This window comes from Leopardus geoffroyi, chromosome D2 (assembly GCF_018350155.1).
Source record: "Leopardus geoffroyi isolate Oge1 chromosome D2, O.geoffroyi_Oge1_pat1.0, whole genome shotgun sequence".
Classification (NCBI taxonomy): Eukaryota; Metazoa; Chordata; class Mammalia; order Carnivora; family Felidae; genus Leopardus; species Leopardus geoffroyi.
This window is the reverse complement of record NC_059334.1, coordinates 6,628,453-6,643,683: the sequence shown is the minus strand read 5'-3', so window position 1 is coordinate 6,643,683 and position 15,231 is coordinate 6,628,453. Positions and strand designations below refer to the sequence as shown.

General features: G+C 44.7%; 1 protein-coding gene across 4 annotated transcripts in view; it reads left to right on the top strand.

Annotated features, from left to right (window-relative positions):
- ASAH2 (N-acylsphingosine amidohydrolase 2) overlaps nucleotides 1-15,231 on the top strand; it is a 100,435-nt gene that overhangs the window by 51,445 nt on the left and 33,759 nt on the right. For all 4 annotated transcript variants that reach the window (XM_045439420.1, XM_045439419.1, XM_045439422.1 and 1 more), the window contains exons 6-8: nucleotides 2,233-2,409; nucleotides 3,671-3,798; nucleotides 4,948-5,025. In XM_045439420.1, the coding sequence (XP_045295376.1) occupies nucleotides 2,233-2,409; nucleotides 3,671-3,798; nucleotides 4,948-5,025 (383 nt within the window). The remainder of the gene's footprint in view (nucleotides 1-2,232; nucleotides 2,410-3,670; nucleotides 3,799-4,947; nucleotides 5,026-15,231) is intronic.

The following is a 15,231-nucleotide window of genomic DNA, read 5'->3' as shown; positions in this document are numbered from 1 at the left end:
TAATCAAAAAAGGCACTCTTTCTTGCTAAGCCCAGGTTTGGGCTCAGGATCCTTCTCAACACCACGCGTCTGAGAGCCACCACCAATAGACGGGACTAAGTGTGTGACGCAAGTGATATTTGCGATCCCTGCCGTAAATGCACTGTCATTACTGTGCCGGGTATTAACTGACAGTATCTTACGTTGAGGAAGGTCGCTTTGGGTCTGACACTTTTGCTAGATCATTTTAATGATTTTTGACGTTTAAAAAAAGTGAACAGGGGCTTCTGGGTCGTTCAGTCAGTTAAGCGTCTGATTTCGGCTCAGGTCATGATCTCAGTGTGTGGATTCGAGCCCTGTATCGGGCTCTGTGCTGACAGCTCGGAGCCTGGAGCCTGCTTTAGATTCTATGTCTCCCTGTCTCTCTGCCCCTCCCCTGCTCACGTTCTATCTCTCTCTCTCTCAAAAATAAATAAATATAAAAACTTGTTTAAAAAGTGAAAAAAAATTTTTTGTTAATATTTATTTTATTTATTTATTTTTTTTTGAAAGACCATGAGGGGCAAAGGGAGAGGGAGACAGAGGATCCAAAGTGAGCTCTAGCTAGTGAGCTCTAGCTCTAGCTCATCGGGCACAGCCCGATGTGGGGCCCGAACTCATGAACCCTGAGATCATGACCTGAGCCAAAGTCAGATGCTTAACCAGCTGAGCCATCCCGGCACCCCTTGACAAAAAAAAAAAAAAAAAAAAAAAAGGTCAAAACATCTTTCCCAAGAAAGCCACGATAACACCCAATTTCAGGTTGAAGCTGATTAAAGCAGAATCAGAAACAGGTTCTCAGCACCAGGGATTTTTGTCTCCATTGTCTTCGTGATGCGTCTGGACCCTACGAGCACACTTATCGTGCGTTTAGATGTTCACAGTCATCCTGAATTACCGCTCAGGATTTCTGTGGGTCAGGCATCCCAGAGAGGCCGAGCTGGGTGATTCCGACTTAGGTTAGAACCGAAGTCACACACACATGCCCACTTCCGTGTCGTGGGTTGAACTCACGCGTCGGCTGGGGCTGTGGGTGTTGGAAGGCCTGGCTGAGGCCGAAGGGTCTACTATTCTGAGGTGGCTCACCCGCCTGGCTAGCAGGTTAGTGCTGACAAGACGGTTCCTTTCCGATGGGCCTCCCCACAGGGTGGCTGGGGTGTCCTTAGGTCCCCGCGGTTGGCTGCCCCCAGACCAATAAGGGTGACAGTATATGTCAGGGAGCATGGAGTTCTTCATTTTGGGCAGGGAGGCAGCAAGGGGCCCTTACACGACTGTTTGTGGCTCCCGGGACGCTTTCCATTGGTGTTGCTCAACTGGATTACGCTCTTGTGTGGAAGGCAGCCTCTCTGGAAAGATGTTTCCTCATTGACACCCATCACTCTTTTTCCCCACTCAACGACATTTGTCTTCAGAGCACTTATCACTGTGTGATACCATATTACATGCTTCTTTGCTTGTTACCTTTCTCCCTCATTAGAATAAACGCTCCATCAGGGTAGGAACCTCATATACTCCTAGTGCTCAGATATTAACCTCATATCGCTCCTAGTGCCTGGGTATTAATAGCATGTGTGGAACGATGAATAGCAAACCATACTGGGTCTACAGTTAGAGAGATGTGGGTCCAGGTTGTGGCTCTCACATTTACTAGGTCGGGGGGCAAATTATTTATCTTCTTTACACTTCAGTGCTCTTAGCTAAAAGATGCGGTTCCAAATATCCACCTCTGGGGCTCCTGGGTGGCTCAGTCGGTTAAGCATCCATCTCTTGATTTTGGCTCAGGTCATCAACTTCATGAGATGGAGACTGCATGGGGCTCCGGGCTGACAGTACGGAGCCTGCTTAGGATTCTCTCTCTCTCCCTCTCCCTCTGCCCCTCCCCTGTTCCCTCTCTCTCTCTCTCAAAGATAAACAAACATTGAAAAAAACATCTACCTCTTGGGGTCGTTATAAAGATTTTAAGATAACATAATGTGTGTCCTACCTAACACTGTGCTTGCATACGGCGAGAGTCTATGAAACGTTAGCCTTGATGGTTACTGGTTTTGTTGAAGCTGTGCCTACGATGAGACACTCCAGCACCGAGTGAAGGGCCACTCGACAGGGGTGCCATTGATATGGATCCTTGATTAGACTCATTGGAGCCTTTTCCATAGTGAGTTGCTATGTTATCCCTCTTCTTAGTTCTGTTTTTTTTTTTCTTTTCTCTTGAAGGTCCTGAACAGACTGCAGAGTAAATATGGCTCCCTGTACAGACAAGACAACGTCATCCTGAGTGGCACTCATACACACTCGGGGCCAGGAGGGTATTTCCAGTATACTGTGTTTGTAATCGCCAGTGAAGGATTTAGCAATCGCACCTTTGAGTACATGGTCACTGGCATCGTGAAGGTAGGCAAAGGGCCCCAGAGGGAGCTGCCCTGTCCCTTGTTCACAAGTGTTCAGGAGTGGTTTGCTGTGATATGGAGAGAGTCCTTATAGGATGTTGCCCTGAGCAGTCTCAGCACCTGCCCCCTCCGTTCCTGACTCCCCAGGAGCTTCTGGTCTCTGAGGCACTGACTGATTGAGAGGGGCGAGTTCCGTGCAGTGAGCCTCCTGCAGGTGTCCAAAGGGACAGCAAACGTTTCCTATGTCACCCTTATAACTGAGAGGGCCCTACCGTCTGTTCTCTGTGCAAAGTCACACAAAAAGGAAGCCATCAAGGAACCAAGAGTCATTGCAAGTAATTCCAATCTCGCCTCCTGGTTCCCAAACAACATGACAGGGGACCCACTTCATAAACACACGCCCTTATTTCTCACGTCCTCTCTGAGAGTTCTAGACGGCACGGTCTTCCGTTTTCCTGGCTTGGGCGCCTCTTTCTCCTCTCTCCCCATCTTGCAGCTTCTTACTACCTCCCCCAGGGTCCTTTCTCATGTTTCCCTCATACCTTTCCCCTCTAGATTTAGTCCCTCTCTACTTTGTCTCATGAAGTCCCCCCCAAACCTGGCGATCCAGTCGGCAAAGGCAGAAATGTCTTTACCACGATGTTTTCCAAACCGTGGATGGTAATTCATGGCTGGCTTCCTGAAGTCAATTCCATGGGTTTCAAGAAGCATTGAATGAACAGAACTAAAGTAAAACAGATCGGAGCCTATCATGGTGCAAAACATATGGGAAGGGTGTATTTTGTGAGCTTCTGTTTTAGCACACATACATCAACGTGTATTAAGTTGTGATGAAAAATGTTTTGTTTATTGTGGCTTTGAGTCAGAAAAGTGTGATAAACTTGGCCTCAGAGGTTGAGGGCACGGAGAGGACAAGGAGGGTGGGACACCTTCAAGCTAACAAATCCTGGTCCTAGGTCGGGGGGAGTCGCTCCCGGTTTGGCCAATTGAACCTGCGAACGGTGCCTGACTCAGCGGCTCTGAGACACTCAAATGACCTTCCCAGGTCACAGCAATTCTTATGTCTCAGCCTTGAGGCCATCTGTGTGCCCCCCGAGTGACACTGGCCATGTGGTTCTCTAGCTCTTGTCCCATAGCAGGGGCAGCTCGGAGACCAAGGAAATTGCCCACAGCGCTCCTCTGTTTCTATTGACTAAGTCCTTTTCCAACAGGATGTCCAAATTCACAACTGTCTCTCTCTCTCTCTCTCTCACTCTAACCCACAGAGCATTGAGATGGCGCACAAAAATATGAAACCAGGCAAAATCTTTATCAACAAAGGAAACGTGGAAGGTGTACAGATCAACCGAAGCCCCTCTTCTTACCTTTGGAATCCTCCGTCAGAGCGAGCCAGGTGAGGGCCATTATCACAATAAAATCATGGGTTTCCTTTAGAGATCAGCAACAAAAATCTAAGGATGCAGTTGGTACTCAAGGAATGGGGTGGGATCCTGAAAGAGTAGTAAAGCTAAAGTAAAGTTAAAACATGTTGATCATCTAAGACTGGCAGAAATAAAAAGTGAATGTGGTAACACACGCCAGCCCGTGCACCAATCGGCCTGCTCTGCTGGCGTCTGGGGTCAGCGTGAGTTTTGGAAGGACTCCCAGTTTTGCGATCGGGCACGACTCTGGTTCCATCTCTGCTTTATCACTTCCTAGTCATGTGACCTTCAGTGATTTACTTATAGTAATTTATTGCCTCTCAGCTTCTTCTGTAAAGCGGAGATGAAAATGTGCGCAACACGTGTTTATTAAATTAATGAATAGCTCTTTTTGTTAGATCGTTCAGCAGAAATCATCTCCATCCAGGAGAATGTGGCAAGAGAGAAGACAAAAAAGGATAAAGAAGCAGGAACAAAGAACAATAAATAAAACTAGCATAATGGAATGGAACTAAGGCCGATTGTTTGTTTGTTTGCTTAAGTGCTGACCCAGGTTTGCCACAGGAGAGAAGCCCTTGACTGCTGTGGCACAGTGAAATAATATCTCACTTTCAACCTGACCACCTGGCATTTTACATTTCTCTGCGTATTTTTCCATCCATTTCAAAGGAGTTGAGTTTTAGAAAACATAATCCGATTTCCCTTGAAAGGCCATGAAAGAACGCTTGAAGCTACAGGTCAGGGATGGTTTTGATGTTGCATATTCCCTGCTATGTTTAAGAGATTCCGTGAAAATTTGACCGGAGTAGAAATTTCAAAGACAAATCCCTTTTCTAAGAAACACCTGTATGTTCTATAAGATCACGACCATTACATAAAGATGTCAATTTCATCTCCAGTTGGCTGACCTAATGCCACTAAGTGTGATGGTATTTGCAAGCCATTTCTTTAGTTGAGGACTGAGGTCCTGGATGTGGTTCGTAAGACCATAGCACATCAGGAAACCTCGCTCACTGAAGGCATTTTGATTTTAGTTTTTGTGTCAGCTTCTACTGTTGGTCATACAAGAAGCCCAGGCTCTAACTAACATAGAAGTGACTGCGTTTCTTTGTTTTGACTAGGTATTCTTCAAATACTGACAAAGAAATGATCATCCTAAAAATGGTAGATTTGAATGGAGTTGACCTGGGCCTTATCAGGTACTCTGTTTACTTTTTTTGCTTTTTGTCCTGTCTGGATATCTTTCCTTAATCATGGAGGTGGGGATGGGGAGGGGGGCATGGGAGGAAGAGACTAGAATAGTGGCAGCAGTGGCTGGGAATATATTGAGTAGTTAAGAGTCCAGACTTGGGAGTCAGACACATCTGCGTCCAACCATGGATCCTGGGGCAAGGTTCTCAGCTTTCCAGGGCTCGGTTCCTTACCTGGAAAACAGGGCTAATTAAAGGATGACGTAAATGAGGGATTCAGGTAAAGAAGTGTAGTGTAGCATCTGGGATATGACATAAGGATTCAGTCAATACTAGTGCTTATTACTCTATCAAGATGTCGTATGTGGAATTTCTACGATGGTGGACCATTTTCTCTTGGTAAAATGAGAAAACAATCTGACCAACCAGGCTAAATGATTATGGGTTTGAGATGATTTATCTGTGTTTTCCTAAAAGAATGAAGTCAAGTCTAAAGTAGGACAATGCCAATTAGTGATGGAAGCAGAATTGAGGCCACCTGAAGGAAGCAGATGAGGTGAAATTACAGCCTGGCACAGGTTTTAGTTCAGGATTATACGTAAGAAGACATGTGGATTTTTTTTTTTTTTTTTCATAAAGAAGGCATTCGCATTCATGTGTGAATTTTGTCCCTGCAATTGGACTCAGGAATTGACTGGCTGGGTAACAGCCCAGGTGCCTTGATGCGCAGATGTCCAAGTGATGGAGGATGCCTGAAGGAAGTGTGTGATGGCTCATGGGAGCTACAGTTAAATGGCTTCGGTTCGCTCTGTGTTGTCATCGTGATGAGCTTTGTGACTTTGGCCAAGTGACTTAACTGCTCTGTGGCTCAATTTTCTTTCTTTCTTTCTTTCTTTCCCTTCCTTCCTTCCTTCCTTCCTTCCTTCCTTCCTTCCTTCCTTCCTTCCTTCCTTTCCTTCCTTCCTTTCCTTCCTTTCCTTCTTTCTTTCTTTCTTTCTTTCTTCTTTCTTTCTTTCTTAAATGTTTATTTATTGATTTTGAGAGAAAGAGAGCAGGGAAGGGGGAGGGAGGGAGGGAGAGAGAGAGAGAGAGAGAGAGAGAATCCCAAGCAGGCTCCACACTGTCAGCAGAGCCCAATGTGGGGCTCGAACTCACGAAATGTCAGATTGTGCCCTGAGCTGAAATTGAGAGTCGGATGCTTCACCAACTGAGCCACCCCTCAATTTTCTGACTTTAAAAGTGAGGGATAAAGTGAGTCCTTAAAATGTTGATAATAAGCGTGAGTAAAGGTGGTAGGGGCCTATCAGGTAGGATTATGAAATACTTAACTGAAAGGGTCTATGTAAGTCAAATTAATAATTAATTAAAATTAATAAGAGGTGAATGAAAACATTAAGGACTGTGATCAGTACTGACCCTGTAACCAGGTGGAGAACAGCACGGTGGTGAGGAGTTCTGGTTTTAGGGGTAGATTTTAGGACTTGAGTTCAAATCCCAGCCTTGCCACTTACTAACCTACTTACACCTCAACTATTCCATTTGAAAATGGGAATGATAATGCCTCATAGGACTGTTTCAGAATTAAATGACATAATACATGCAAAGTTCTACTCTGTGTCTGGCATAGAAAAGAGTTTTATTATTTTGGTTAAATGGTAAGCAGAATAACATTCTACTTCTAAGAACTCCATTGTTGGCTTCTCAGAATGCTTGATGTTCTTTTTATGTATTTTCTTAAATGTTTATTTATTTATTTTGAGAGAGGGAGATAGAGAGTGAGGAGGGGAGGTTCAGAGAGAGGGAGAGAGAGCATCCCAAGCAGGCTCTGCACTGTCAGCACGGAGCCCGACGCGGGGCTCAACCTCACAAACCGTGAGATCACGACCTGAGCCGAAACCAAGAGTCAGATGCCTAAGTGACCAAGCCACTCCGGACGCCCCTGAATGTTTGACATTTTTAGCATTGGAGTTACTTCTTCGGGTGTCAAGTGAGGTCACTAAAAACTCCCTGATAAAATAAACTTTATTATGTGGGTTGACATGTTAGGAGTTATTCTTCCATTATAGTGAATTCATCTACTGATTAGTTGCCGACTGGTGTTGAACACAGTGGACTTTCTTTTTTTAAAAAATGCTTTTACTTACTTTTGAGAGAGAGAGACACAGAGTGTGAGCGGGGGAGGAGCAGAGAGAGGGAGACACAGAATCGGAAGAAGGCTCCAGGCTCTGAGCTGTCAGTATAGAGCCCAGCGCGGGGCCCGAACTCACAAACCGTGAGATCATGGCCTGAGCTGAAGTCAGACCCTTAACTGACTGAGCCACCCAGGGGCAAACACAGTGGACTTCCTAAATGTGTGCTTGGGGTATGTGTTGTGATGGGCACGGTCCCTATCTTGAAGGCTCTAACAGACTAATGGGGTGATTGGGGCAGGGGACAGAGACAGACAGGCAAGTAATCGCAACATACATCAGATGGCCATCAGTGCTGCCACCTGGCCATCGATCGATGCTGTGGGAACTTGGAGGAGGTAGCAGGGATACCTGAGAGCATCGTAGAAGTCATGAAAAGACAGTGAGCTGGGAGGCCAGAGGATGGGCTATGTCAGGGAGGGGGTGAGGGAGGAATCCGAAAAGGTGAGCTAGCTCCAGATTGTGGGGCACTTTGGTGGGCCATTTGGTTAGGAGACAGTCAGGATACAAGCATGTATCTCTGACGAGTTAGAGAATTCCACATTCGCTGGGAGAAGGAGCCTTTTTCCTTACGGTTTCCACTTAACTCTTGGCTGAATGACTGAGATCGTCCGTGATTCCCTCTTATTAGTTTCTGAATCCTTTAACGATGCCCATGGAAGACTAAAAAATGTCGTCCTTCTTCCAGATGTTCGTGGCTTCCTCGCATATAACTATATAACATATCTGGAAGTCCCAGGGCCAACCGTCAAGGTTATAGCAACTCTCCTCCATCTGCTAGGCTTAACACCCTGCAATAACTTGCTATTGTTTTTGCAGCCACCATATGCTATCCTTGACATAATTGCTCGTGCAATTGCCTCTTGTTGCATAGTGGCAATTGCTCTTTGAATGCATTAAAAATGATCCAAAGCATAAAGCCAAATCTGGGCTGCTGAGTAACTCAGCCACCAGATGTAGGTGCCTGCTGTTAGGCAGAATCCCAAGGCATGAGGAGTTTGGAAGCCTAGAATCTCTGACTGGCGGAACATGGGTGTCATCTGCCTCACAGCTCAGCTAAGGGCCAGGTAGGTGACGTGACCTGCCCAGTGTTGCAGCCAAAACTGTTCTCTTCAAGCTGGGAACCATATTGAGGTCCGCAATTTCTTCTTTCCTGCCTTCACCTTTGGTTTCATTTCTTCATTCGGCGAGTCTGCACCGGAGACCTACTGGGTGCCACGCAGGACTTCCCAGTCTTTGGAATGGTGCTTTTCCTGGACCTGAAATCAGGAATCAAATAATACCCATGCCCGTGTTCCTTGAGCAAGTCCCTTAAGTTCTCAGAGACTCAATTTCCATATTTCTCAGATGCAGATATAACCTCTTCTCTCCAGAGATCATCGATTTATTTACTCATGTATTAAATGGGGTAGAATATATGTGTCATGAACTGAGCTCGTCCTACAGATACACTGATGGGCAAAAGTAGATGGCGTTGTTGCCCTCAGAGAATTTATAATCTCTTGGTAGAGACAAGAGGTATCCAAACAGTCCTTGAAATATGTGTAAGATGATAACTGGGTTAAGTGCCAGGAAAGGAAGGTGCGTAGCATTGTCTTAAAGGGATGTGACCCGGGCAGGGAGACTGGGAAAATCTTCCCTAAGGAAGTGATAATGGAGCTAAAAACCAAAGGAAGATTGAGAATTATTTGTAAGCCTTTTATTTTTATATACATTCCAGCTAGTTAACATACAGTGTAACATTAGTTTCAGGTGTGCAATATAGTGATTCAACCTTCCATACATCACCCGCTGCTCATCACAAGTGCCCTCCTCAATCCTCATCACCTGTTGAACCCATCCCCCACCCACCTCCCCTCTGGTGACCATCACTTTGTCCTCTATGGGTAAGAGTCTGTTGGGGCGCCTGGGTGGCTCCGTCTGTTAAGCGTCTGACTCTTGATTTCAGCTCAGGTTGTGATCTCACCGTTTGTGAGTTCAAGCGCTGAGTCGGGGTCTGGAGACTCCTTGGGATTCTCTGCCTCCCCCTCTCTCTGCCCCTCTCCTGCTTGTTCTCTCTCTCTCTCTCTCGTAATGAATAAATACACATCAAAAAAAGAGTCTGTTTCTTGCTTTGCCTTTCTCTCCCTTTCCTTCCCTTTGCTTGTTTGTTTTGTTTCTTAAATTCCACATATGAGTGAAATCATGTGGTATTTGTCCTTTTCTGACTGACTGATTTCACTTAGCGTTATACTCTCTAGCTCCACCCAGGTCATTGCAAATGGCAAGATCTCATTCTTCTTTTAATGCTGAGTAACATTCCATTATATATAGATATCTATATCATATATGTATATCATATATATATCTCATATCTATCTATATCATATCTATATCGTATGTATCATGTATGCATATATATAGATATATATATCACATCTTCTTTATACATTCATCTATCAGTGGACTCTTGGGCTGCGTCCATATCTTGGCTATTGTAAACAATACTGCTGTAAATATCCAGATGCCCATATCCCTTTGAATTCATGTTTTTGTAATCTTTGGGTAAACACCAAGTTGTGCAATTGCTAGGTCATAGGGTAGTTCTATTTTCACTTTTTGAGGAACCTCCACACTGTTTTCCAGAGTGGCTGCACCAGTTGGCATTCCCACCAACACTGCAGGAGGGTTCCCCTTTCTCCATATCCTCACCAACACTTGTTTTTGTGTTGTTGATTGTAGCCGTTCTGTCAAGGTGTGAGGTGACGTCTCATTGTAGTTTTGCTCGGCATTTCCCTGATGATGAGTGATGCCGAGCATCTTTTTATGTGTCTGTTGGCCATCTGGAGGTCTTCTTTGGAGGAATGTCTATTTGTGTCTTCTGTCCACTTTTTTAATTGGATTATTCATTTTGGGGCTGTCGACTTTTATAACTCGCTTATGTATTTTGGATACTAAGCCTTTCTTACATGTCATTTGGAAATATCTTTTCCCATTCCGTAGATTGTCTTTTAGTTTTGTTGGTTGTTTCCTTTGCTGTGCAGAAGCTTTTTATCTTGATGAGGTCCCAACATTCATTTTTGCTTTTATTTCCCTTGCTTTCAGAGACATGTCAAGTAAGAAGTTGCTATGGCTGATGTCAAAGAGGTTGCTGCCTGTGTCCGTCCTCCTCTAGGATTTTTGTGGTTTCAAGTCTCACAGTTAGGTCTTTAATCATTCTGAGTTTATTTTGCATATGGTATAAGAAAGTGGTCCAGCTTCTCTCTTTTGCATGTTGCTGTCCGGTTTTCCCAGCACCAATTATTGAAGAGACTGTCTTCTTCCATGGGATATTCTTTCCTGCTTTGTCAAAGTCTAATTGACCATATAGTTGTGGGATGGAGAGGGCTGCAGTTAGCACCTAGGACCTTGGTGCACAACTTACAAAAGCACTTTCTTCTCTGGGCCAAGGTGCTTAGCTCCGTGAGCTGAGTGGGGGTTGGATTTCAGCCTCCTCTTACCCCTTTGCAACTCATCTTTGTGCAGGGCACAACCTGCATGCTGGACATGGCGGCCCAGGTTTGAGAGAATAGAACTTGGGGTGGGTTTATTACTCTTTTAGAATATTCAAGAAGCTCGATTTTGCATTTGGCTTTTCTTTTCTCCTTCAGAGTAGGAAGTGCATAGTGTCCCAATGAAGAGGTCCTAGAATATTCCTCAATTACCCAGGAGGAGAGAATGATTATAATATTCTATATTACTCTGCTGTTTATTGATTCACAGAGCATAGTCAAGATGTATTATTTTTCATCCCTAGGAAACAGAGACTAGGAAATTTTAACTAACTTGGCTACGGGGTAGGATAAAATCTCAAATCTCTGGACCTTCCGTGGTACCTTGATTACATTATGCTGACTCCAGCATGGCCCTGCTTTAGCTGTGATGTAATCATTATTTAGAAATGTTTATTAACAGGGACGTTAGTTATCCATTTATATCTGTGCTCTAACTTCTTTTGAAATTACCTCGACCTAACTTCGCTCTTTGGAACTTTGCTTGGAAGAATGTTGTTTGGACCAGATAAAATAAATTGTGAGGGCCGCTTTCTTATATTAAAATGATGACCTTTCTGCATATCTTTACAATACTCATCTGTTCCCATCGCACTTTGGTCGCTGTGACAAGCCTGGTATTTTAATCGCACATATTTCAAAGGCCAGAGGAGGGAAAATACAGCATCTTCTCACTCTGAGATTCACATCACTTTTCCGAATGCTTATTTTTTCAGTTTTGTAGAGAAAGGCAAATTCAATTAATTTTCCAAGGCCTAAAATAAATGAACATAAAGGCATGAAATCAATACGAATTCAAGTCTAATTAGCAGACTAGAATTCTCAGCAATTGCTTTCTCTACAGATATTATTGTCGGCCCCCGATTGAAAGAACACACCTGATCCCCCTCTGTGTTCCTTGGCGTGTAACACGATGCCAGCCACACTCTTGCTGCTAACAAATTCATGTTGGTTGAATGAGAAGAACAATTGTCATCTCTCTTTGCCTTTATCCGTTACGCTGTGGCCAGAATGACCGTCCGTCCTCTAAACCCATCTTGATGCCTTTGCTACAAATGAGTTTTCTCCAGTGATCCCTTTGCTGAGTCCCTACTCCTCTTTTAAGACCCAGCTCAGATGTCGCATCCTCTCCCAAGCATTTCTCAGGGGCAAGATGATGCCTTGCTCACCTCCACGTCTCCAGTGCCTGGCACAGAATCAAAGTTAACTGTGTATTGAATGAGCAGGTGAATGAACGGAGGGGACAGAGCCAGTATCCCACAGCAGATTAGAACTTGGGCTCTGTGGTCTGACAAACCTGGACTCTTAGACCTGCTTCTTGACTTACAACGGGTGTGACCTTGGTCAGATTACTTACTGGCTCACTCTGAGACTTCGTTTCCTTGGCCATGAAATAAGGACAATGATAACATCTGCCTCCAAGCATGCTTTTAGGATGAAATGAGATCCTGTGTATAAAATCCCTCACCTCATCAGAGCGACATGACAGTCCATGTTGATAAAATTGTTCCACAGGCTTCCTTTGATTGCCCTAGAGAGATTGCAGTCTGGCTGAAGCTGGCTGACCTCAGGGCAATCATATTAGAAGTGTTCTGGTTGGGGAGCCATGGGAAGGTCATGGCCACCACCCCATTTTCCTTCCAAACTAAATGGAGTAAAACTGTAAAAAGACTCCCAACTAACTGGAAAACACTAGTTGACTAGAATTTTCTCTGGCACCTGAGTTTTAGGAGAAGGAGACAAACCCATATCTGCAAAAAGGAAACTAGTATAAAGATTTTTTCAAAAGAGAGAAATTTTGCAAGTAACTTTAGGGCATGAGCTCAGAACCACCTTTAACCTAATCTTCTGTTCCTTTACATGGGGGCAATACATACCTTGGGGAACAAATTTAGCTCATAGGCTGGTGATTGGTTTGTTCAACACTGTTTAAAAAAATTCTAAATGGATGCCAACATGAAAAAAAACACTAGTATAGAAATTTTCAAATATATGCCAATTTAGAGTGATTAGTCTTTGAGTTTCCATGTAACTATTATCCACCTTCAGTAATTAGCACTATTCTGCCACTCTGTTTCATCCCTCCTCTCCTTTTGTTTTGCTTTGGAAGAGTTTTAATTTTTCGTTTTTAATGCTTATGTTTTGAGAGAGACAAAGACAGTGCGAGTGGGGGAGGGGCAGACACACACACGCGCACACACACACACACACACACACACACAGAATGTGAAGCAGGCTCCATGTTCTAAGCTGTCAGCACAGAGCGTGACGTGGGATTCGAACCCACGAACCGGGAGATCGTGACCTGAGCCGGAGTTTGACGCTTAACTGGCTGAGCCACCCTTGCTTTGCTAGAGTTTTAAAAGCCAATACCAGATAGCAAATCATTTCACTCATATATATTTCAGTGTATATCTCTATCAGGGAAAAACGTAAAAAAATATAACCATAACCCATGATCCCAACCAACAAAATGAAAAATAGTTTCTTGATATGCTCTAAAACCTAGTCTGTGTTCAGTTTTCCCTGATTGTGTCAGTAAGATCTTTTTATAATTGTTTTATTTGAATCAGCATCCAAATAGTCCGCCCACCAACTCCATTTGTTGGCTATGTGTGTTAAGTCTCTTAATCGGTAAGTTTTCTCCCCTTTTATTCTGTGCTATGTACTTCTCTCTTTCTTTTTTAATGAAAATTTTTTTCTTCTCTTTTTTTTAATTAAAAAAATTTTTTTTATTTGGGTGTAGTAGGCACACAGTGTTATATTTGGTTCAGGTGTACAACATAGAGACTGGACGATTCTGTGCCTTGTGTTATGCCCACCACAAGCAGAACTCCTGTCTGTCACCACGGGGCACTGGTACACTGCCATTGACTCTGTTCCCTGGGCTGCACCTTCCACCCCCGTGACGTACCCCTTCCCTAACTGCAAACCTGCGCCTCCTGTTCCCCTTCAGCCATTTTTGCCCAAACTTCACCCCTTTCCTCTCACGCCATTTACTTCTTCAAGAGTTTTTTAATCGAGGGGTGCCTGGGTGGCTCATCGGTTAGGCATCCGACTCTTGATTTTGGCTCAGGTCGTGATCCCAGGCTCGTGGGTTTGGCCCCGAGTCCGGCTCTATGCTGAGCACAGAGCCTGCTTGGGGTTGTCTCTCCCTCTCTCTCTGCCTCTCCCCTGCTCACAGGCAGGCACATGTGCATGTGAACGCATGTGCACTCTCTCTCTCTCTCAAAATAAGTAAATAAACTTGAAACATAAATCGATAAATATTTCGCAAAATCACAGATTTATCGAAAATCTGGAAGCACTGGCTTACTCTCATAAGGCAACATTTGGCAGCCGCATAGTAGAGGTCTTTAGGCCCATGCAAGTGCCTCCAGTAGAGTCTTTAGTAGACCCATAGTGGAGTCTTTAGGCCCATGCCTAGTGGAGTCTTTAGGCCCGTGTTGCCTACCCAGCCCCCGTGGGCCTTGTGCTGGCCCATGCAAGTGCCTCCAGTAGAGTCTTTAGTAGACCCATAGTGGAGTCTTTAGGCCCATGCCTAGTGGAGTCTTTAGGCCCGTGTTGCCTACCCAGCCCCCGTGGGCCTTGTGCTGGCCCATGCAAGTGCCTCCAGTAGAGTCTTTAGTAGACCCATAGTGGAGTCTTTAGGCCCATGCCTAGTGGAGTCTTTAGGCCCGTGTTGCCTACCCAGCCCCCGTGGGCCTTGTGCTGGCCCATGCAAGTGCCTCCAGTAGAGTCTTTAGTAGACCCATAGTGGAGTCTTTAGGCCCATGCCTAGTGGAGTCTTTAGGCCCGTGTTGCCTACCCAGCCCCCGTGGGCCTTGTGCTGGCCCATGCAAGTGCCTCCAGTAGAGTCTTTAGTAGACCCATAGTGGAGTCTTTAGGCCCATGCAAGTGCCTCCGGGTATCCACAGTCCACACCGGTCCCTGTGGCACCAACCAGCTGAACTCATCCGTGTTGCCTACCCAGTCCCCGTGGGCCTTGTGCTGGCCATCTCTGACCTACGTATACATCTGTTGGGCAATGAGAACTGAATCCTGAATGATGACCTTGACATTTAAAAACATCCCTAGTCAGTAAGTAAATGTTCAGTTTTGTGAGGTATATTACTTAGGTAGGAATGTAAGCTGAAATGTTTTATAGAGTCGTCAGCAAAGAATTAAACCAACAAAAGATTTTTTTTTTTTTGGACAAATCCTACATGGGCCTGAAAGTTCATGAAGTAGCATCTCTCTTTTCTTGAGCATTCATTCTAGTTAATTTGCTCTCCAGCCTTCCGTTCTGTATCTTTTTTATCCACGTGGAGGTTCGATCCTACAAAGGCCATTGGACAAGGTGAGGTCATAACTGCCTGGGCTCCAGGGCCGTTGTGAAGTGCAAGTATGGTAACAGATGTGAAATTAGTTGGTAGACGTTGTGGCTCTATACTTAAACAGGTATTACTATGCATACGGCTAACATCAAATTATGCATAACAGCCTCTTTCACACCT